The sequence below is a fragment of the Rhinichthys klamathensis genome, unplaced genomic scaffold, assembly GCF_029890125.1.
Source record: "Rhinichthys klamathensis goyatoka isolate OS25496 unplaced genomic scaffold, OSU_Roscu_1.1 h1tg000240l_1, whole genome shotgun sequence".
Classification (NCBI taxonomy): Eukaryota; Metazoa; Chordata; class Actinopteri; order Cypriniformes; family Leuciscidae; genus Rhinichthys; species Rhinichthys klamathensis.
Window position 1 is genome coordinate 2,072,170 of NW_026606762.1, and position 22,884 is coordinate 2,095,053.

The window sequence follows — 22,884 nt, forward strand, 5'->3', positions numbered from 1 at the left end:
AAGTTGAAAATTGCTTAACTTATTTTGAAGAGTTAAAGCACTGTAAAAACATGTTGTCAGAACTATAATTGTTTACAGTAAATGTATGTGCTTTTTGCAAATGTAATTGTTTAGTTGATTTTTTTATTTTTTATTTTTTTTTTTATTCATATTGTGGTTTTGTTTCACTTCTCGAACAAAAAAAAAATGTAGGACGGGACTTGATTGTGTCCATTGGGGAATTGATTGGATGGTTGTGGTTTGCTATTGGTGGATCTCATGTGAGTGACAGGTTGCCCCGCCCTCGTCATCAGAGAAGAGAAGAGATGCTGCAAGAGGGAGGGAAGTTATTATGATTCAAAATTATGAGGAAACATAAGTAAATGTTTAAATGTTTAATAATAAAAACTACATATTCCATAAAAATATAAAAATGGTCCAATTTGATTTCATGGTGACTTTAAACCTCTACAGTGCAAAAACAATTTCAGCGTCCTTTTAATTGAATCTATTTTAATTGAATGCCCATGCTACTTTCTTAATCTAGCAAACATCTTCATGCACCAATATAAATCTCCCACAGCCTAATTGTTCTAAATCCATTTTAAAAGAATAGGTTACATTTCTATTATATCTTGTATCTGCTATCATAAAAAGAAAATACTTCATATATTTAAATGCATTTGATAGATGAAGCCAAATAATCCAAAGTGACTCTTGACAACAAACAAAATACATTTACAGTATCACAGTATTGTGCATTATTTCCATATGTCCATTGCCATATTCATCATAAAATATTATATTAATATTATATAAATAGGTCAACGGAATGTGATTGTTAAATATCTTTCAGACTGAATAAATATACGTATATGCTCAATTTCAAACATAAAAGAAATAGAAAAAAAATACAACAGCAATATAATACTGATAAGGATGTGATGTACTGAGCATTTTGGCTTTATTAAATCAAGCCGTTTCGCTGCTTCTCTGTCACTACACATTCCTGTACTTGGTGAAGAGATTGTAGAGGACCCTCAACGTGGACTTGAGGTCACAGTTGACAATGTCTGAGGAGACACATAAAAGATCTGAACATGACTGAGGTATGACTGTTCATTTCAATATAAAACATAATCTTTCCTCTCTCTCAACATACCTGACACCTCAACTGCTAATGGCAAGTGTTGCTTCTAAAATGAATGATTTTCACTCTAGAGTAATGCAAACAATGCAATAAAAACGACAAAAAAAATTTCATTTGACATTGCACTTTATAAGTGTATTATGTAACGTGGTCAAGAAAGTATACTCTCTTTAAGTACACTACATGTGCACATTCAATACAATTAAGCACACTTGTACACAAGGGATGCTAAGTGGTTGTTAGGGTGTTGCTAAGTAAAAAAAGCCCACACCCACATCAATATCATGTCCTGGTCACAAGCTATATATTAATCTCTCACCCTGCAATGAAAAATAAATATGCTTGCCTTAGAAATCACCACTAATAATGAACAGCAACACATTTCATGGTGTCAATGTATTTTGCATTAAACCTCATTTAGTAACAGCCGCCCATAAGGCATATTCTCAGTTAGATCGTCTGCGCCACATTAACCAGATGTTGTTTAAGCCTTGTGATTACACAGAGGAACTCCGTTGCAGTGAAATGAAAATGCAATTGTGAATGCAGCATGCGATTGAGGCATTAAACAAAGCCTTCGAGTAAAGCAACCACAGCACAACTCCAGCCCCATCTGTTGATTAGCTTCTCATTCAAGTAGTTCAACAGCAACAGTAGAGGAGATCAATTCAACTGATACACATGGCAACTCTTCTACAATAAACTCCTGCAATCAGGCATCATGTCATGACTGTTCCTTAGAAATCAAGCAGCGTGGAGCATATTATTCATTACAAGGATTGCAAGACGCTGAGAGAAAACTTTAATCTCACCTTCTGGCCTGGGCTTTGGCTTCTCCAAATCGCCATCTTGCATCAGTTCAAAGGAAAATGAAACATTGTGCACCTACATTACATGCAAAACAATGCTGTAAGTGACATTGAGAAATCAACTATTTTAAAACAAATAGTGGCATTAAAAGACCAAACTGACCTTTTTTTGTTAATGCATTTTACTGGTCTTATTGTGAACGATTCATTAGTGTATATAATTTGTTTGACCTTGTAATCTTTAAAGCAGGGACGTGCACAGGAATTTTGTGGGGCAGTTGCTCTGACCTGAAAAAAGGGCACTACCCCCAAAACTCACGGGCTATATGAAGGAATATATTCAGTTGAATTTTGCCCATACAAATTGCCTTATCTGATCGTGTTTATGTCCAAACGCAATGCCTCATATTATGGTCTTATTATTATTTATAAAGATTGCAAACGTCAAAGATGACAGGTTTATGATATACAACTTTGTAAACAGTATACAAAATGTATTAACAATATGTTAAATGTCACCAAAATACACATGAGAAAAAGAGTTCCTCATATTATTGTTTATTGTTTTTTAATTATTATTATTATTATTTTTATTTTTTTTAAATAAATAATCTGGATTGAATTGACAGATGCGGAAAAACTCGCTTCTAATAAAAATAAAAAAAACGCTTAGATTTCGGAAAAAATACAATCCTTTTTTAACCTTTTGGCTTCCCGTACAGTCAATTGTGCTTTTTGCTCATCTGGGCGACTACGCATGATTTGTAGTATGATTGCGTAAAGGGAACAGGAATTCCAGTAAGGAACAGAATCGACTGCTACACCCAGTGCCGATCCTGACCTCCCTGGGGCCCTAAGCAAAATTCTGCTAAGGGGCCCTCTACTGACCTGTGATGTCGTGAGCTATGTAAACCATTTGCCATTGCCACAGTCACACCTGACACTTCAGCGCTCCCAATACAATCCTCCCTCCTTTAAACAAAACAGTCAAAGAATAAGTACAACAATATAGAACAGAATGAGGTTCAAACACACAATATTTATTGAATAGAGTATTTTCTATAGAATGTTAAGATAATAAGTGAATATTATTAAGTAAGTGAATATTAACGTAAACATAAATAAGAAGAAAATAATAAATTATAACCCTGAGCTTTGGCTTTTGGGATTAACTTTGGTTCTTTCTACAGCCTGGGCATTTTCGGCATCAGTATGATTTTTTAATTTTTTATTATGCATGTTGAAGCAATTCTTGATTTATGGTTATTATTTACTGAGGGATGTGCATCCATATTGACCAGTATGTCCAGCTAATCAACATTTTTAATTCAATATAGCCTATAAATCAATAGTCAATCAATGTCAAATTGTCAATACATTGCTTTCTATCTTGCATAATTAGTGCAGTTGTTTAGAGTTTTTAACTACACTGAGACTAGATAATCAGTGTCTTGTTTTAAAAGTATAATGTGTACTTTGATTGGGAGTGCCATCATTCACGTGCATGTATTGTACAGTATGTCTGGTCTCCACATATTTCTGCTTGAAAAATGCGAGTTTCATTTCGTGCACGCGCATTTGAACGCACGATAACACACACGACGTGGTTATGTTTTCCGAGCTGCAGTAAACAAACACCGTTGCACTTTGTCGTTTATCAAAATCAAACGTAATAAATAATTGTATTTTACTCTCACTTTTGTCAGGCACAAAGTGATGCAAGAGATGCACTGCCTGCCCAGCTAGGTTAGCAAGACCGAAAAACATCAAACTTTGCTGACATCAAACTTAGAGAGGAGAGAACACAAGTTTACCTGATTGTTGTTCCCGCAATTCACTCTCATGGTTTTTTTCTTCTTCCTCTTTTCGTGACCAGAAGGATAGTTTCGCTTCATTTTGTCGTGGATGTTGTAGCTACACATTTGACGGCGCGCTATGACTATGACACGAGATGGAGGCGTGGCCTTAAGTAATTTGCGTGGCCCTACGCCGGTTGCGTGCAGTCTATGGTCGCGTGCAGCGTTTGCCCTTCATACTGACTTTCACTTTCGGTGCCCGAATGGAAGTGAATGAGGCTTTGCGATTTTTTTTTTAATCTAGGCCTACGTGAAATTCTGCATCCATTGTACGATTTAATTTTTTTCTCGGAAGGGCAACTTGAGTGAGAAGGGCATATGGGCAGTTGCCCGGGCAACCTGAGCAACCCCCCTGTGCACGTCCCTGCTTTAAAGGTACACTATGTCTAGCAGTTAAAAAGACTGCATGCATTTTGCGTAAGAACATTGTTTTGGGTGTGCTTTGGCTCTATGTGACTGTACGGATGAATATGACCGTTCATAATAGATAATGTTTAACAATGAACTCTGTTAGAGCACATATGGCAATCTATATGTTCAATAAAATACCTTACTAACCTGTAGAGTAATAAAAACGGCATCATCTCCGCATCGCTTTTACAACATTTTAAATCCCTCAGTTCTCGACATCCCTGAAAAGCCAAGCCGATGTTGATTCTTGTTTTATTACGAGCTCTGTTAAGTGATTAAAACGGGTGATTTTCCGGAGGTTGGAGATTTAGTGGCTCCATGTCAACCTTATGTTACGTATTGTACCTTTAATAACACTGTCCCTCCATTGACAAGCTTCAAAAAGTAATTGTAAAAGTAATCCATATGAATCAAATAGTTTCATCCAAGTCTTCTGAAGAGACTGTTGTATAATATGATTAACCGATTTTTTTTTTTTCATTTGTTCACATATAAACATTGATCAACACCTTCAAAAATAGAAAATTAAAGTGCAAACATTCTTGCTTGAGGTTCGTTATTGCATGTCATGCAAGCATGTTGATGCTGCCATTAACCATATTTGATGTGCTGTATGTACATTTATAGAAGACTTAATCCGCACGATTCATATGGATTACTTTGACAATGCTTTTTGAAGCTTGAAAATTTTGGTGGATCGTTAAAATACAGTGCCTCCCCAGTCCCTACATTGTTTTCTTGTCCAATAAGCCATTTTTACTCAGAATTATGTCTCAAAACAGAGGTCAGTAGTAATTTACACTCACCTAAAGGATTATTAGGAACACCATACTAATACTGTGTTTGACCCCCTTTCGCCTTCAGAACTGCCTTAATTCTACGTGGCATTGATTCAACAAGGTGCTGAAAGCATTCTTTAGAAATGTTGGCCCATATTGATAGGATAGCATCTTGCAGTTGATGGAGATTTGTGGGATGCACATCCAGGGCACGAAGCTCCCGTTCCACCACATCCCAAAGATGCTCTATTGCAGGGGTGTCCAAACTCGGTCCTGGAGGGCCACTGTCCTGCAGAGTTTAGTTCCAACTTGTCTCCAACTTGCCTCAACACACCTGTTTGCAACAACACACAAGTTTTTAGCATGCCTAATGACCTTCAACAGCTAATCAAGATCTTGATTAGCTGTTTCAGGTGAATTTAATTGGGGTTAGAGCTAAACTCTGCAGGACAGTGGCCCTCCAGGACTGAGTTTGGACACCCCTGCTCTATTGGGTTGAGATCTGGTGACTGTGGGGGCCATTTTAGTACAGTGAACTCATTGTCATGTTCAAGAAACCAATTTGAAATGATTCGAGCTTTGTGACATGGTGCATTATCCTGCTTGGAAGTAGCCATCAGAGGATGGGTACATGGTGGCCATAAAGGGATGGACATGGTCAGAAACAATGCTCAGGTAGGCCGTGGCATTTAAACGATGCCCAATTGGCACTAAGGGGCCTAAAGTGTATCAAGAAAACATCCCCCACACCATTACACCACCACCACCAGCCTGCACAGTGGTAACAAGGCATGATGGATCCATGTTCTCATTCTGTTTACGCCAAATTCTGACTCTACCATCTGAATGTCTCAACAGAAATCGAGACTCATCAGACCAGGCAACATTTTTCCAGTCTTCAACTGTCCAATTTTGGTGAGCTCTTGCAAATTGTAGCCTCTTTTTCCTATTTGTAGTGGAGATGAGTGGTACCCGGTGGGGTCTTCTGCTGTTGTAGCCCATCCGCCTCAAGGTTGTGCGTGTTGTGGCTTCACAAATGCTTTGCTGCATACCTCGGTTGTAACGAGTGGTTATTTCAGTCAAAGTTGCTCTTCTATCAGCTTGAAACAGTCGGCCCATTCTCCTCTGACCTCTAGCATCAACAAGGCATTTTCGCCCACAGGACTGCCGCATACTGGATGTTTTTCCCTTTTCACACCATTCTTTGTAAACCCTAGAAATGGTTGTGCGTGAAAATCCCAGTAACTGAGCAGATTGTGAAATACTCAGACCGGCCCGTCTGGCACCAACAACCATGCCACGCTCAAAATTGCTTAAATCACCTTTCTTTCCCATTCTGACATTCAGTTTGGAGTTCAGGAGATTGTCTTGACCAGGACCACACCCCGAAATGCATTGAAGCAACTGCCATGTGATTGGTTGATTAGATAATTGCATTAATGAGAAATTGAACAGGTGTTCCTAATAATCCTTTAGGTGAGTGTATATTTAATCCCTATTTTAATCATATAATTATTAACTATAGTGTCACAGTAATTTACCTTATGATCAAAATTTTCAGGGATGAGGAAGAAGTTATAGAGGGGCACAAAGTATCCTTCTAGGAGTCCCATCAGTAAGACCAGGTACACGCCATCTGCAAACTGGAGGGAATCGCAAAACATTAAGATTTCAGTTTTTTGGATATGCACATACATGTCTGTCTGTGATATTCTGTGAGTCAAAATCATGTTACCTGCGTTTCCAGCTCCGACACATCCAGATTCAACTTGTTTAAGTGCTTGTTCACAAATGTGTTAAGAGTCTGAAAAAAAGAGAGACCAAAAGTTCAGAGTCAAGAGTCAAAGCTCTCAGTGTGTAAAACCTCTCGAGAAATAGTGTGATGTGCACTTGCCTTTTTCACTACATCCAGCTTATCTGGCGCATGGTCAAAAAGGGTATCAAAGGCGTCTCGCTCTGTTAGAGTAAAATATGACACGATTGCTCATTTCCAGGGAGGCATTAGAAAACATATACAGTCTAATTTTATTTTTGAGGGTTAGTACATCACATCAACTATGAACTTTTGACAACAAAGTGTCCAAATACTTCTTACAGGTTCATTTTAGAAAAGCCCTTTTTACTAATTCTGCTATTCTGCATTGCTACTCAAACCACTTAATTTTTTTCATGTCCATTTAAAGTTTAATTTTATATATTTTGGATATAATACTATTAGTGTACTACATATTTAATGTTACTTTAAAGTCCCCCTGTGGTGAAAATCAAGTTTTAATGTTATTTTTATGTCTATGTGGTGTTTTAATATGCTTTAAGAAAAAACATGTGCAAATTCATGTCGACAGCATTGCTGAGTATTTTCTTCTTAAAACTGCAGTGAATCAAAGACAGTCTGAAAAACACGGTTTGAAATCGCTGGTGTTTCTGACGTCACAAACTACCTTGTAATCAATCAGATCAACGTGTGATCGTCAACGAGTGGATCTCTGAGCTGGAGTGAGTGAGTGGAGGCGGGGCTCATTTGCATATTCATAGAACCATGTATATTAAATGAGGCAAGGGTGTAGAGTTACATTCAAGCTACTTTATGACATGAAGACTTTTTTCAAGGAAAAAACGTTTAAAAATGTTATTTTGGTGATCAAAGATGAGTTTTAAGGGATAAAATGATTAACTACAGGGGGAATTTAACTGAATCATTTTTCTTTTCAAAAATGTCTCATTTTATTAGAAAAAAATATTCTATTTAAAAAAATCTATCTAATACAGATGCATTCATACATTGTTCAAAATGTTATTCAGGCCACTGTAAATACATTTCAATATAAGCAAACATAATAATACTCACCATATCTTCCAGACAATGCCCTTTGGGGAAGGAAAAAAAAGGATTATTATTTCAATAATAATTTGAGCAACAAAAGAGACCCACAATCTATTTATCTTTGACTGAAAGGGTTTTACACAAACAGTCACTAAATGGCAAAATAACAAGCAAAATCAGAGGGTCGTATCAAGAGTGCCAGGATGAAAGGCAAACAAAAAGATTAGGGGGGAAGGGGATGCTCCGGTCCCAGGAGCGGGCTGATCAAACAGAACTGGGTTCCAGGATATTGGCCTAGTGGACGTGTGCCCAGCAGCGGCTCGACTCTGCCGGGGCAGAGGCATGTCTCAGCAGCTGCTGCCCGAGGAGCTGCTCTCTGCCTTATCTCGAGCCCGCTGGACCAATGATAATCAGCAGCAGCAGTGGAGAACTGGCAGAGCAACCTCTACAACACTGCAAATCACACACACACCCAGTACACCACTGCTACATGACTCTCATGTCACCAGCCACCAGATGCCTGATCATATTTTAACATGTAAACCAAATGTTAAACAATACGACAGACACTCTTGTTCTCTGCCTTGTTCATTTTCTCCATTTTTTTGTCCTGCAAAAGGGAATTAGGCCCCGATATACTCAAGGCGAAGTTCTTTTCGTTCTTTGCTTAGGGGTAAAAAGAAATCGAAATACACGACCAGCAGTAAACTGTTAGCGAGCATCCAGATGACACCCACACTGCTGAGAGCAACGCTTTGATGAATACGTGCTCTCAATAACAAAATAAACACAACAAAAATGACAGCGGTGAGAAAACAGAAGTTAAGAAAGCATCTGATATCGCGATGTGGATGTTTGTACCAGCTCTGCAATTCGGCACTCCAGTTAAGTCACGTCAGGTTAATTTATATAGGACTTTATACAGTAGATACAGCAGCTTTACAGTATTAAAGGGGTCATATAATGCCATTTTTGTACAAGCTAGTATGATTCTTTAGGGTCTAAATTAAAAGTTTGTGATATACTTTAATTAAAAATTCTCATTAGTATTGTAAGAAAACACTTATTTTACTTGGTCAAAAACAACTCTGTTTTCAGCACGCCGTTTCAGTGCATATGACTTTAAATGATAATGAGCTTTGCTGACTCCGCCTCTCTGTTCTGTGCGTACACACCATTTGTAACTCAATAACACAATAACCATAACGCGTTGTTCAGTATAAACGTGGGATTATGAATTATATTGAGAACATCATACATAGAAAACATGCCGTAATGCACCCTAAGTGTAAACCTTAGCATTCATTGTGAAGTGTGCAGGTAGCGATTTGCAAAGATTAATATAAATATAAATAGTAATATAAAGTTTAATAAAACGTTACACTCACTTCAGTTGTTCTAGAGGTTCAGCAGGAACACGAATAGCTGGTACCGATCTTTTTTCAGGAGCAGTTTCTTAGCAAATCCAGCTTTATACTGACCCTCGTTTATAAAGCAGTCTGGTGGTGAGAAATGATTCGCGCAAACATGAGAGCATTGACGTTGCTCGTGGGGAATATTCCCTTCGAAAACAAACTCAGCCACTGCGTCTTCAGCGGTTCGGATTTAGGAACACTAAAATGACTGTGTTCGTTATTACACCCAAGAGCAGAACACCACAATCGCTTAGACGCCATTCTGCTCATAGACAGTGCTCCAGCATATCAACAATGACCGCGCCGGTCCACGCAGACTATGATTGACAGCTCTCACGAGCGAGGGCGGGTCTGTGTTGAAACGATGCTGTCAATCAACAATCGTGGGAGGGGTTTCCGAGCGTGTGACGTCACAAAATCGAACGGCTCAATTTGAGGCAGGGGAAAACATATAAGGAGATTAAAACAAAAACACTGGATGGATTTTTATCATTTTATGATGGTTGTGTACAGGCACTGCCAACACACATTTCAGTACAATCAACTTGTAAAAGTGCATGTACCATTATATGACCCCTTTAAACATGAAAAACAGGGTCAGTGACTTGTATGTTTTCACTCACAGACATCAGACCTCGACGTGGATCACACTCTCAGCTGATCCACGTCTACCTATAGGAATACGACGCCTATAACAGCATCCATATAGAGAGCCTCCGCTTCCGGCTCATGGGACCTTATTTCGGAAAAATTATGTATGTCAATGGCGAGAGACAACTTATCTTTTTATTCCGTCTGAACTGTGCCCTGAATTACACATATGATGTTTGTCAATTTAAAAGATAATTATGAAAGTCAAGAAAGTCGCAGTTTGTCATGAAACAGAAGAGTAACATTTAGTTTTATGTGAAAATCGATCAATGAAATACATCTCCCGGGAAGCGAAACAACGAGCGAGATCCACTGCTCGTGTGTGTGCAGTCTGGTACAAAACACTCAGGCATGACGGCGTAACGTTACGATTATAACGTAAGACTATAGAAGAAATGACAGACGTTAGCTTCAGTAAAGTTAGCTTCATTTATTGAGAGAAAATGTGCGCCTTTTTTGGGTTTGTAGTCTTTGTAATTACGTATTTTCACAGTCTTATACCTCAACAGTTTTACATCAAACAGCGACTTTCTTGACTTTAAAATGTATCTTTTAAATTGCCAAACATCATATGTGTAATTCAGGGCACAATTCAAACGAGATCAAAATATTTGTTGTCTCTCGCCATTGACTACCATACAATATTTTTCCGAAATAAGGTCCCATGGTGGTCGACCGGAAGGGGAGGGACTTAGGCTCTCTATATAAGCTACTTCAGTATTACCAGCAGATATCGCGTTTCTCAGGAGCGAATTACCCTCCTCCATCCCCAGCTCCTCCTCTCGTCTCGTCAGTCAGTGTGGCATTCTGATTCCCCTTTGAATCAGACTCAATTCTCGAATTATGTTGTACATTAAAATATTGAATTAATGATATCTGCAATACATTCATGTTGGTTCTGTTCTGTTTACCCTAAGGGGGGTTATTGCTGCTCTGCCTGCTCTTATCCATGCTAGGCAGTTCTTGCCCTGAACCATACCTCCAATCGGTCACCGTGATTTTGCCAAGTAAGACATGGTCCTGGATCAACATATTTTGTTGATCCTGGATCAACATTCCTGTCCCAAAATGTAGTCCTTACCCAATCCCTACCCCTAAACCTAACCCTACCCTTAACTTTTCCCTAAAATCAGAGGGTAATGATAGGTGAATAACACTGATGTTTAAGTACTTCACCATGGTTCTAAGCCTAAACTTGACATAAACTGTAAACTTGTCCCTCAAATCTGATTGGTTGATTGGGACATGGAACATGTGGTACTTGATGAAATCACGTTTACCACCTCCAATCCAAACTGTATGCTAATTGTCAATCGCATTGACGATAGTGGTCCTGACAGAACTTAGTGTTGGCCTGATTTTGTTCGAAATTACGTCACACAGGTTCGTTCTGCGATTTCACGTGAAGTATATCAGGGCTTTTAGCATTATAAATGCATTTATAGCATATAAAGGTTTTTTTATAGATCAACATTAGTGCATTATCATATACTAAGAATAAAGAGTAGCCTATTTTATACTATTTTATCTTGGTTAATTCCAGCTGGCATTCGACTGACATTAAACGTTTAAATGTGGTTGAAATAATGTCAGTTTATGAAAAAAACATTAATTCAACGTTAAAACAACGTTGAACACCAAATAGTTGAAGTTGTGTTGTTGACTCACTACGGATTCAAGAAATATCAAAATTTTTTGAGTTGTACGTCAAATCAACATTATTTTTACAATCATGACTTTTAAACATTTTGTTGAAATATATCAGTAGAAAAATAACGTTGTTCCAAAATCCAATTTGCAATCTGATTTACAAAATCTAAACAAAATTCAACGGTTATCCAACACTGGCACCTGACGTTGATTCAACAGTGACTCGACGTTAAAATGCCAGCTGGGATGTTTATAAAATATATTGTTGGTCACCGTTAGTTCAGTGCATTTACTAATGCTAACTATTGTGCTAATGTTAACATGTCGTACTGTAAAGTGTTACTCTTTTATTTGCAAGTTCTGTTATGAATTAAAAATAAAAACATACTCTATGTTGCCTGTAATTTCCTCCTGAATCTGCCGAGACTGAAGTATTCCCTCTCGTTTCTGTTGGGATAGAGAAACGTTTTATTAAATAATGTAAAAAGCAAGGAAAAGTTTATAACCTTTTTCAGAAATTCACCATGGCAAACAAAGCTTCAGCTATTGTGATTACTGTAACATCACAATAAAATAAGATACCAAGTTAAAACAGTATTACTATGGTATGTGTATGGTCAAAGGTTATTTAAAAACGAGTTCTTTATAATCATTGTAGCTCATTCATGAAACGCCAAAAAAATTAAAATTATTCAGTCAATAAGTCAATTGCCATTTTGCGACAATATGGATTTAAAAGAACATTTACACAGAACTTTTACAAAGGTTGTTGCTCATGTTTTCATTCAGGTCCATTGCGACAAGACCCTTAAATGTGAGTAAAACAATATAGCAGCTGAGAAGCTTTAAGCTAATGAATTGGCTATGTGAACAGAGAAATAAAAGCACCTGGACCACGACTACTTGAATGGACACATGGTCTGGCAGTCTGATAGGGGCCCGGAAATGCTGAGAAAGAGCCACAAGCAGGTGAAGAATGGCCACAATGTTCTTCGCATGAACCGCTGAGAAAAACACAACAGAATAAACAGCAGAAGCAACAACAGGAGGGATCTAATGCTTTCAAAACTAGCTTGCTATTGCTAGCCGCTCCTAAATTGCCAACCCTACCTTTAAGCCTTTAACTTTATTCTAGAGGTGCCATAAAGCCAAAACAATCTGTTACTTTAATTTCCTATTATCACTGTAAAGCCGATTTGGAACAATCTACATTGATAAAAGCGCTACATAAATGAAGATGACTTGACTTAAAGGGATAGTTCACTTTGAAATTAATTTTTGGTATGTTTTAGCTTACCTCAAGGGCATCCAAGACCAAGGTGTCTTTGTTTCCGCAGTAGTTTCAATTTTGATATTTTTAGGTCAAACCGTTCTTGTCTGTCAGTCATATAATGCAGGTCTATGGTCACTTCCTCAAAGAGCATGCACAGAGAAGTCCAAATTAAACATGATTTAATGACTCGTAAATGTAAGTACACATTGATGGCCGAAGACCGAAACGAGCGGTTTGTGTGAGAAAACGAACAGTATTTATATCGTTTTTACCTCTTGTAAACACAGCCACGTCCAAGTGATCTGAGGGCGCGGGCGCTTCGGTCTGCGCAAGCGCCGGAAAGCGCCGGAAGTGATCTCTCGCGCGGTTGCGAAAAAAATTCAACGTTGTCTGTTGATATATCGAAATCGTCTTCCATTGCGATTTTCTGTATATCTAAATATGTTTAGATCTTCACAGTGAAAGGTAACACTTCCGAAATCTCTGTGTAAACAATGAGTGACGTACACGCGCGAGAGATCACTTCCAGCGCTTTCCGGCGCTTGCGCAGACCGAAGCGCCCGCGCCCTCAGATCACTTGGACGTGGCTGTGGTTACAAGAGGTAAAAACGATATAAATACTGTTCGTTTTCTCACACAAACCGCTCGTTTCGTGTCTTATGCCATCAATGTGTACTTACATTTACGAGTCATTAAATCATGTTTAATTTGGACTTCTCTGTGCATGCTCTTTGAGGTGGTGACCGTAGACCTGCATTATATGACTGACAGACAAGAACGGTTTGACCTAAAAATATCAAAATTGAAACTACTGTGGAAACAAAGACACCTACATCTTGGATGCCCTTGAGATAAGCTAAAACATACCAAAAATTAATTTCAAAGTGAACTATCCCTTTAAGCAGAATCAGTGAAATACCCAGTGACCACAATTGGTGGCTGAGTGATGAACAGTATAATATAGCGTGCCAAAGAGAAAAAAGCTACAGTACACACAGTCAACAGTCCATTTAATGTTCCTGGAGGAAACTTTGAGGGTGTCATTGATCTTTTCCAGAACCGTCTGCAGCTTCTGTTTCTGAGCGATCTCACACTGAGTCATCTCAGCCACATTCAGCTTCTCTCCCTCCAGTTTCTCTGGGAATAGATACACAATATTTATACTGGGTCTTAATGGAACAACAATATAGGCTCTTTTCCAGAACTGATTCCTCACCGAAGAGTTTTTGAAGAACCTGTCCATCATAGAGGTCTTCAGCTAGATCCTTAACAATGATTCTCTCTCCCACCAACACATCATTGATCCAATCAATGAGCACCTGTCATGAAACACCAGAGAAGTGGGATCATTGAATATGTATGTTAAAAGACTACCTTACCTCAAAACTACCCTTATGAGTTACAATCATCCATGCATCCCAAAGTAGCTTGGGGGTCTATTATTAGTTAGTGAATGTCTTCAAATAATGTTTCACATTATTCTAAGGATGATATACTGTACAATTATAAATATACATACTGTAGTTTGATTTATTTTTATATATATAATTTATGTTGTGAATACCAATGTGATCTTTTGAGTCTGTATTTTACTTTGATGTACACTCTAAAATAACAATTATTTATTGGCATCAATGGTTCCATAAAGGACCTTTAATGTCCATGGAATATTTCCGTTCCACAAACTTCTTTATAGTAGATAAAGAAGTGTTTTTTGCACAAAGAAAAATTAAGAATTTTTCATCTTTTGTTTATTCGGGGGAAACAAAAATGGTTCTTTTATGGCATAAAATTAGATCAGGATTTGAACATGAGTCTCTTTGCATGATAGATGACAACTGTCCCACTAGACTAACTTGTTTAGAGAGTTGCAAGTCAAGAGAGTGAACGAAAAAGGCCAAAGCTCTCGAAGAAGAACAGTTGATTTACCTTCATCAGCTCTTGGAGTTTGGGATCAAAGGCCAAAGCTCTCGAAGAAGAACAGTTGATTTACCTTCATCAGCTCTTGGAGTTTGGGATCATTCCTTGAGTTGGGATCAACCATGGTACGGACTTCATTCTCGTCTTTTGAGAGAAATGGGAAATAAGCTTTTAGAGGCTTACAGAGGCTGTGTGGTTGAACTCTGAATTAGTAATGTTGAGAGATTTTACCAAGCATGGTGTCTTCAGGGTCCAGCTCAAAGGGTGTGGGGCTGAGGGGCAGGTTAATCGCATTCATCCCCTCCTCCTGTAGCTCAGACACTATGAAAAGATGACACAACACAACACAACACAACGCATAAAAAAGATTTTCTCTTGAACCACTTCATGCTGCATGTCATAAACAACTTAATTTGCCTTCACAAGATCTCAATCTACGATGAAATATACAGTAAGTTTCAGAACTCTGACCTCATGACCTTTCATTGAAGCTGAACCTCTACAACTTTCTGATGTCAAACAGATTAATTAACATCTTTATATGTCAGCCAAGCCTTGTCTGTTCATAAACTTGGTTCATTAGTCACACCCAGGTAAAAAAAAGGAGAAGAAAAATTACTTCAGATATTAAGTCTTGTTATTGAAAAATCATCAGTGTTTTGATGCAAGAAACCTTGAGTAGCTTAATATTTTCGCTCAAACTATTATAATATTGTATGATATGACCTCATCAATTGTAGCATCATCTAGCAGCAATACTCAAAGAAGTGGCAGAGCTGAACACACAGCTCTTTTTAAGCTGTGCCTCTCATCACTGGAGGTCAGTTATGCAGTATTAGCCTCACTGGGGAGGGGGCTACTCAAAGCCTCTCATTTAATGCTATGCATTCATCCCTGAACACGCTCAGATTAACAAAAGAACTACAATTCAGACCTTCAATCAATACAGCAATATTTGCCAAAATGAAGAATGTTCAGAAACCAGTACAAAATATCTAAAATCCCATTTCAACATTATTTTGAAGGTGAAGAGTGTATTTTTAGAGAATTTTAACATAAAAAAAAATTCTAGCATAATTTTTTTTATAAATCCTGTTTTTGCAAAGTTAGACGCGCCCCTGGGTCAACATGTTTTGTTGATCCTGAAACAACATTCCTGTCTGAAAATTTTATAAAATAAAATAATATAAATTTAATAAAATTTAAGTTTAACCCTATCCCACACCTAAACCCAACCCTACAATGAATGAATGAATGAATGAATGAATAGACTAATGAACAAACAAACGCATTAATGAATGAATAAAAGAACGAATGAATGAATGAATGAATGAATGAATGAATGAATGAATGAATGAATGAATGAATGAATGAATGAATGAATGAACAAATGAACACACAAATAAATGAATGAATGAATGAATTTTTGAACGAATGGATGAACAAATGAATGAATGAATGAATGAACAAACGAACGAATGAGGCATTTATATAGTGCTTTACAATGGACTACTGTAAGCACTTTACAATCATATCAGGGATCTCTCCTCACCAACCAGTGTTCAGTCTCCAAACGTATGATACGACGGCACCAGTGTGCTCACACACACACGCACACACCAGCTATCGGTGGAGAGGAGAGAGAGTGATAGAGCCATGGCTTTAATGGATAGGGATTATTGAGAGGCCATGATTGAAAAGAGCCAATGAAGGGAATCTGTCCAGGATACACCCCTAATCTCTACGAGAAGTGCCATGGGATTTTTAATGACCACAGAGAGTCAGTACCTCGGTTTAACGTCTCATCCGAAGGACGGAGGTGAATAACACTGATGTAGAGGCACCTAACTGGTTGAAAGCCTAAATTTGACATAAACTGTAAACTTCTCCCTCAAATCTGATGGTTGATTACTGTATATGATCTGACTGTATATCTCGCAATTCTGACTTTATAACTCACAATTACGACTTTATATCACGCAATTCTGACTATATCTCGCAATTCTGACTTTATATCTCACAATTGTAACTTTATATCACGCAATTCTGACTTTATATCTCACAATTCTGACTTTATTTCTCACAATTCTGACTTTATATCTCACAATTATGACTTTATATCTCACAATTCTGACTTTATATCTCACAATTATGATTTTATATCTCGCAATTGTAACTTTATATCACGCAATTCTGACTTTATATCTCACAATTCTGACTTTATATCTCACAATTCTGACTTTATTTCTCACAATTCTGACTTTATATCTCACAATTCTGACTTTATTTCTCACAATTCTGACTTTATATCTCACAATTCTGACTTTATTTCTCACAATTCTGACTTTATATCTCACAATTATGATTTTATATCTCGCAATTGTAACTTTATATCACGCAATTCTGACTTTATATCTCACAATTCTGACTTTATATCTCACAATTCTGACTTTATTTCTCACAATTCTGACTTTATTTCTCACAATTATGACTTTATATCTCACAATTATGACTTTATATCTCGCAATTGTAACTTTATATCTCGCAATTGTAACTTTTATATCTCGCAATTCTGACTTTATTTCTCACAATTGTAACTTTATATCACGCAATTCTGACTTTATATCTCACAATTCTGACTTTATATCTCACAATTCTGACTTTATTTCTCACAATTCTGACTTTATATCTCACAATTCTGACTTTATATCTCACAATTCTGACTTTATTTCTCACAATTCTGACTTTATATCTCACAATTGCGACTTTATATCTCACAATTCTGACTTTATTTCTCACAATTGCGACTTTATATCTCACAATTCTGACTTTATTTCTCACAATTGTAACTTTATATCTCGCAATTGTAACTTTATATCTCACAATTCTGACTTTATATCTCACAATTCTGACTTTATATCTCACAATTCTGACTTTATATCTCGCAACTGTAACTTTATATCTCGCAATTGTAACTTTATATCTTACAATTCTGACTTTATATCTCGCAATTGTAACTTTATATCTCGCAATTCTGACTTTATATCTCACAATTCTGACTTTATATCTCGCAATTGTAACTTTATATCTCGCAATTGCCACTTTATATCTCACAATTCTGACTTTATATCTCGCAATTCAGACTTTATATCTCGCAATTGTAACTTTATATCTCGCAATTCTGACTTTATATCTCGCAATTGCGACTTTATATCACGCAATTCTGACTTTATTTCTCACAATTATGAATATCTCGCAATTGCAACTTAATATCTCTCAATTCTGACTATATCTTGCAATTACGACTTTATATCTCGCAATTCTGACTTTATAACTTACAATTACGACTTTATATCTCACAATAACGACTATATCTCGCAATTCTGACTTTATATCTCGCAATTCTGACTTTATATCTCACAATTGTAACTTTATATCTCGCAATTCTGACTTTATTTCTCACAATTCTGACTTTATATCTCACAATTCTGACTTTATATCTCGCAATTGCGACTTTATATCACGCAATTCTGACTTTATTTCTCACAATTATGAATATCTCGCAATTGCAACTTAATATCTCTCAATTCTGACTCTATATCTTGCAATTACGACTTTATATCTCGCAATTCTGACTTTATAACTTACAATTACGACTTTATATCTCACAATAACGACTATATCTCGCAATTCTGACTTTATATCTCGCAATTCTGACTTTATATCTCACAATTGTAACTTTATATCTCGCAATTCTGACTTTATTTCTCACAATTCTGACTTTATATCTCACAATTCTGACTTTATATCTCGCAATTGTAACTTTACATCTCACAATTCTGACTTTATATCTCGCAATTGCAACTTAATATCTCTCTATTCTGACTCTATATCTTGCAATTACGACTTTATATCTCGCAATTCTGACTTTATTTCTTGCAATTGTGAGAAAAAAGTCAGAATTAGAAGATGTAAACTCGCAATTGTGAGAAAAAAAAAGTCAGAATTGTGAGATAAAAAGTCGCAATTATTTTTTAATTGTGTTATTCCCTGGTGGAAGCAAGCTTTCATAATTATCTGCTAGTAGTTGTTTTGTTAAATATTTTTAAGATCTTAAGTACACTTCAGGTGCACATTCTACACAATTAATCACACTTCTTTTTCAAAAGGGATTGCAATTCGCATGACATGACATGAATATGCCGTCAGTGGGGAATTGCTAGTTAGCTTGCTATTGTTATAGTGGACATTGGACGTGTAACTCTCAAACCTATTAACAGATTAGTGTTAGTTAATGCTTATAGATTAAGCCTCTGAATCTTGCTGTTCCATTGAATCTCTCATTTAATTGACCCTGTCTGCCTTCCTGTGAATCAGCACATGGTGTCTCGAGCAGGTGATCTTTTAAACACCCTCTCTGTCTCCATCTGCCCAGTGGCCCGTCGATACTGGCCGATCACTAAAGCAATGCTGGAGCACATCTCTGTGAGAGGCAGTCCAGAAGAAGAATCGGTACAGATCCCTAGAGATATCGACATCCTGTTTTTAATCAACGCCGAATCCTGCCATCACTGCTGCTTCTAACAGCGGAGGGCAAGGAGAAGCAACTTCCCAATGAACTCAGAGGTTTAGAACGTATCCATAACAGCAGATTTACCGCTTGTAAATGAACTTTTGACAAGATTTTTCATTTCTCTCGGGGTGCCAGATGGTACTTCCTGTTGTGGCTTGTGGTTCTTTCTCTCGGTGAAAATCTAAACCCACAAATAAACATACCAGCTAACTAAATATGTCTCTGCCACATGGGACAAAAAAAACAAGACAAACAATTCCATCACTCCTATGCTGTGTGTGTATATATATACGTATATATATATATATATATATATATATATATATATATATATATATATATATATATATATATATATATGAAATGAATGTCAAAGGATCTGCAGTGACATTCTGAATGAGCAATGGATGTCAGCATAACAGGATGATTATATTCATAACATAAATTAGTTACTCTTTATTTTAAGGTGTCCTTTTTACAGTGAAATTATACATTAAGTACCGAGTAATAATAATTAGCTACATGTAGTTACTAAAGGGTTAGGGTAGGGATGGTATAAGGTTAGTTGCATGCAATTATGCCTATTATAGATATTGCTACAGTACATGTAACATGTGTAACAAGGACACTGTAAAATGAAGTGTTACCCAGAATGCTTAAAGTGAAAATAGGCAATAATTTTCTCATGCATATCCTTTACATATTTACCCCAAATCTCACAATGAGTATTTAAAACAGCCACTTCTCTTCCTTATATGGTCACAGCAGAGACGGGCAGCCTTTTGTAAACACTCACATTGTTAAGTATAATATCAACAACAGTGTAATAGTTACAATTTACATGGTCAGAATTAAACAAGTAACAGAAAGAAAGAAAGAAAGAAAGAAAGAAAGAAAGAAAGAAAGAAAGAAAGAAAGAAAGAAAGAAAGAAAGAAAGAAAGAAAGAAAGAAAGAAAGAAAGAAAGAAAGAAAGAAAGAAAGAAAGAAAGATTTTTCTGAGATAAAAAGCACATTTTAAAATATCTTAACTTATGGTAAAAATAGTATTATATTATTAGCCTATAACTTATATAATATTGCACTACTGCACTACTTTTTGTTTCAAAAATAAAATGAAACAAACATAGTGCATGTGTTCATAACTATATACAGTACAGCAGACAGATCCATGCCTTAACATCAGTGAGCTTTAGAGAGATTTATTTGACATGCATAGAATGAAATATAAGAGAGCCTAATATCAGAGACAGCGGCTATCCGTGCAGTTAAGTTGAATTCACACCTTCTTTTGCCCTTTTTCTTCTTGCTAAAGTTCCACCAAGTTTTCCAAGAAAAGACTCATCTTTTTTCCTGGAGCAAGGCGACTTCGGAGTGGGAGCTTTCGGCGAGGACGGTGATTTCTGCGGTGAAGAAGCCATTTGATAAGCAAAACAGTAAATGTGGATGTGCCTCTTATCTGGACGTGCGGGATTAAAGTTGTGGAGAATTATTGAATTCCACTGAACGGAAGCGGAATTCCAAAAATTAGTGTAATGACTCTGTTGCTTCCCTGCAGCGCGAGCGCGTTTCCCAGACCCGCCCTGACTGACTGACTGACTGACTGACTGACCGATACTTTCGCGATACTTGTGTATAAACTATTTAAGTTAGTTTTCAACATCACAATTAATCTAACATGGGATGAATACATTTTGTGGCTGTAGCTATACGTTCTAACATGACGAACTGGCGATTTATTACAAAAAATGTCATGTGTTTATCAATTCCTTTCTCTAATAGAAATAAAATCACTTTAAGGACAAGAAATGACATCGTCCTACAGGAAGTGACATCCTTTTAGTGGATGTAAACATGGTTTGAATTAGCAGTAGACTAAACATGGTTTGAATACCATATAATTGGAATTCTTTCAATTTTTTAAAAATCTGGTAGCCTATTTTTTTGTCTTATGAAAAATGTATGTCTGGATAATTTCCCCTTACCCTTTAAAGAATATTATGCAGTGCTCAACTTGTAAAATGTCATTTAAGTTTTAGTAAGAGTGACACCAAAGAACCTGATTTGATCTTAGATGGAATAAGAATATAGCCTATTTATCGGAAAAAAATATATATAATAATAATAATAAGCTTATTCGACAAATTCTTCCTAATAAAAAAAAATTACTGTTCCTAAAGGCAAATTTTACTGGGCATCTCTTACTGAGTTTATAGACTGAAAAGAAGCCTGGTTGTTATTGCACTCCCAATAACATTCAAAAAGTTCATTTTAAGATCTTACATAAAATATATCCTGTGATATACACTCACCTAAAGGATTATTAGGAACACCATACTAATACTCTGTTTGACCCCCTTTCGCCTTCAGAACTGCCTTAATTCTACATGGCATTGATTCAACAAGGTGCTGAAAGCATTCTTTAGAAATGTTGGCCCATATTGATAGGATAGCATCTTGCAGTTGATGGAGATTTGTGGGATGCACATCCAGGGCACGAAGCTCCCGTTCCACCACATCCCAAAGATGCTCTATTGGGTTGAGATCTGGTGACTGTGGGGGCCATTTTAGTACAGTGAACTCATTGTCATGTTCAAGAAACCAATTTGAAATGATTCGAGCTTTGTGACATGGTGCATTATCCTGCTGGAAGTAGCCATCAGAAGATGGGTACATGGTGGCCATAAAGGGATGGACATGGTCAGAAACAATGATCAGGTAGGCCGTGGCATTTAAACGATGCCCAATTGGCACTAAGGGGCCTAAAGTGTGCCAAGAAAACATCCCCCACACCATTACACCACCACCACCAGCCTGCACAGTGGTAACAAGGCATGATGGATCCATGTTCTCATTCTGTTTACACCACATTCTGACTCTATCATCTGAATGTCTCAACAGAAATCGAGACTCATCAGACCAGGCAACATTTTTCCAGTCTTCAACTGTCCAATTTTGGTGAGCTCTTGCAAATTGTAGCCTCTTTTTCCTATTTGTAGTGGAGATGAGTGGTACCCGGTGGGGTCCTCTGCTGTTGTAGCCCATCCGCCTCAAGGTTGTGCGTGTTGTGGCTTCACAAATGCTTTGCTGCATACCTCGGTTGTAACGAGTGGTTATTTCAGTCAAAGTTGCTCTTCTACCAGCTTGAATCAGTCGGCCCATTCTCCTCTGACCTCTAGCATCAACAAGGCATTTTCGCCCACAGGACTGCCGCACACTGGATGTTTTTCCCTTTTCACACCATTCTTTGTAAACCCTAGAAATGGTTGTGCGTGAAAATCCCAGTAACTGAGCAGAATATGAAATACTCAGACCGGCCTGTCTGGCACCAACAACCATGCCACGCTCAAAATTGCTTAAATCACCTTTCTTTCCCATTCTGACATTCAGTTTGGAGTTCAGGAGATTGTCTTGACCAGGACCACACCCCTAAATGCATTGAAGCAACTGCCATGTGATTGGTTGATTAGATAATTGCATTAATGAGAAATTGAACAGGTGTTCCTAATAATCCCTTAGGTGAGTGTATATACTGTGGCAATATACCTGTCACAAACTGCTCTGAGACACGAAGGTTGAGGATCCAAATGCAGTAT

General features: G+C 37.2%; 1 protein-coding gene across 1 annotated transcript; it reads right to left on the bottom strand.

The window, feature by feature from the left end:
* Positions 1-359: 359 nt before the first annotated feature.
* Positions 360-20,823, bottom strand: parvab (parvin, alpha b). Its single transcript, XM_056265821.1, has 13 exons — positions 20,574-20,823; positions 14,949-15,038; positions 14,791-14,861; positions 14,014-14,116; positions 13,794-13,934; positions 12,413-12,528; positions 11,913-11,971; positions 7,833-7,852; positions 6,879-6,940; positions 6,720-6,788; positions 6,526-6,627; positions 1,942-2,014; positions 360-1,052 (listed from the first exon to the last, which is right to left on the bottom strand). The coding sequence occupies exons 1-13, from the start codon at positions 20,707-20,709 to the stop codon at positions 979-981; spliced, it is 1,116 nt and encodes a 371-aa protein (XP_056121796.1). The 5' UTR covers positions 20,710-20,823; the 3' UTR covers positions 360-978.
* Between the last annotated feature and the right edge of the window lie 2,061 nt (positions 20,824-22,884).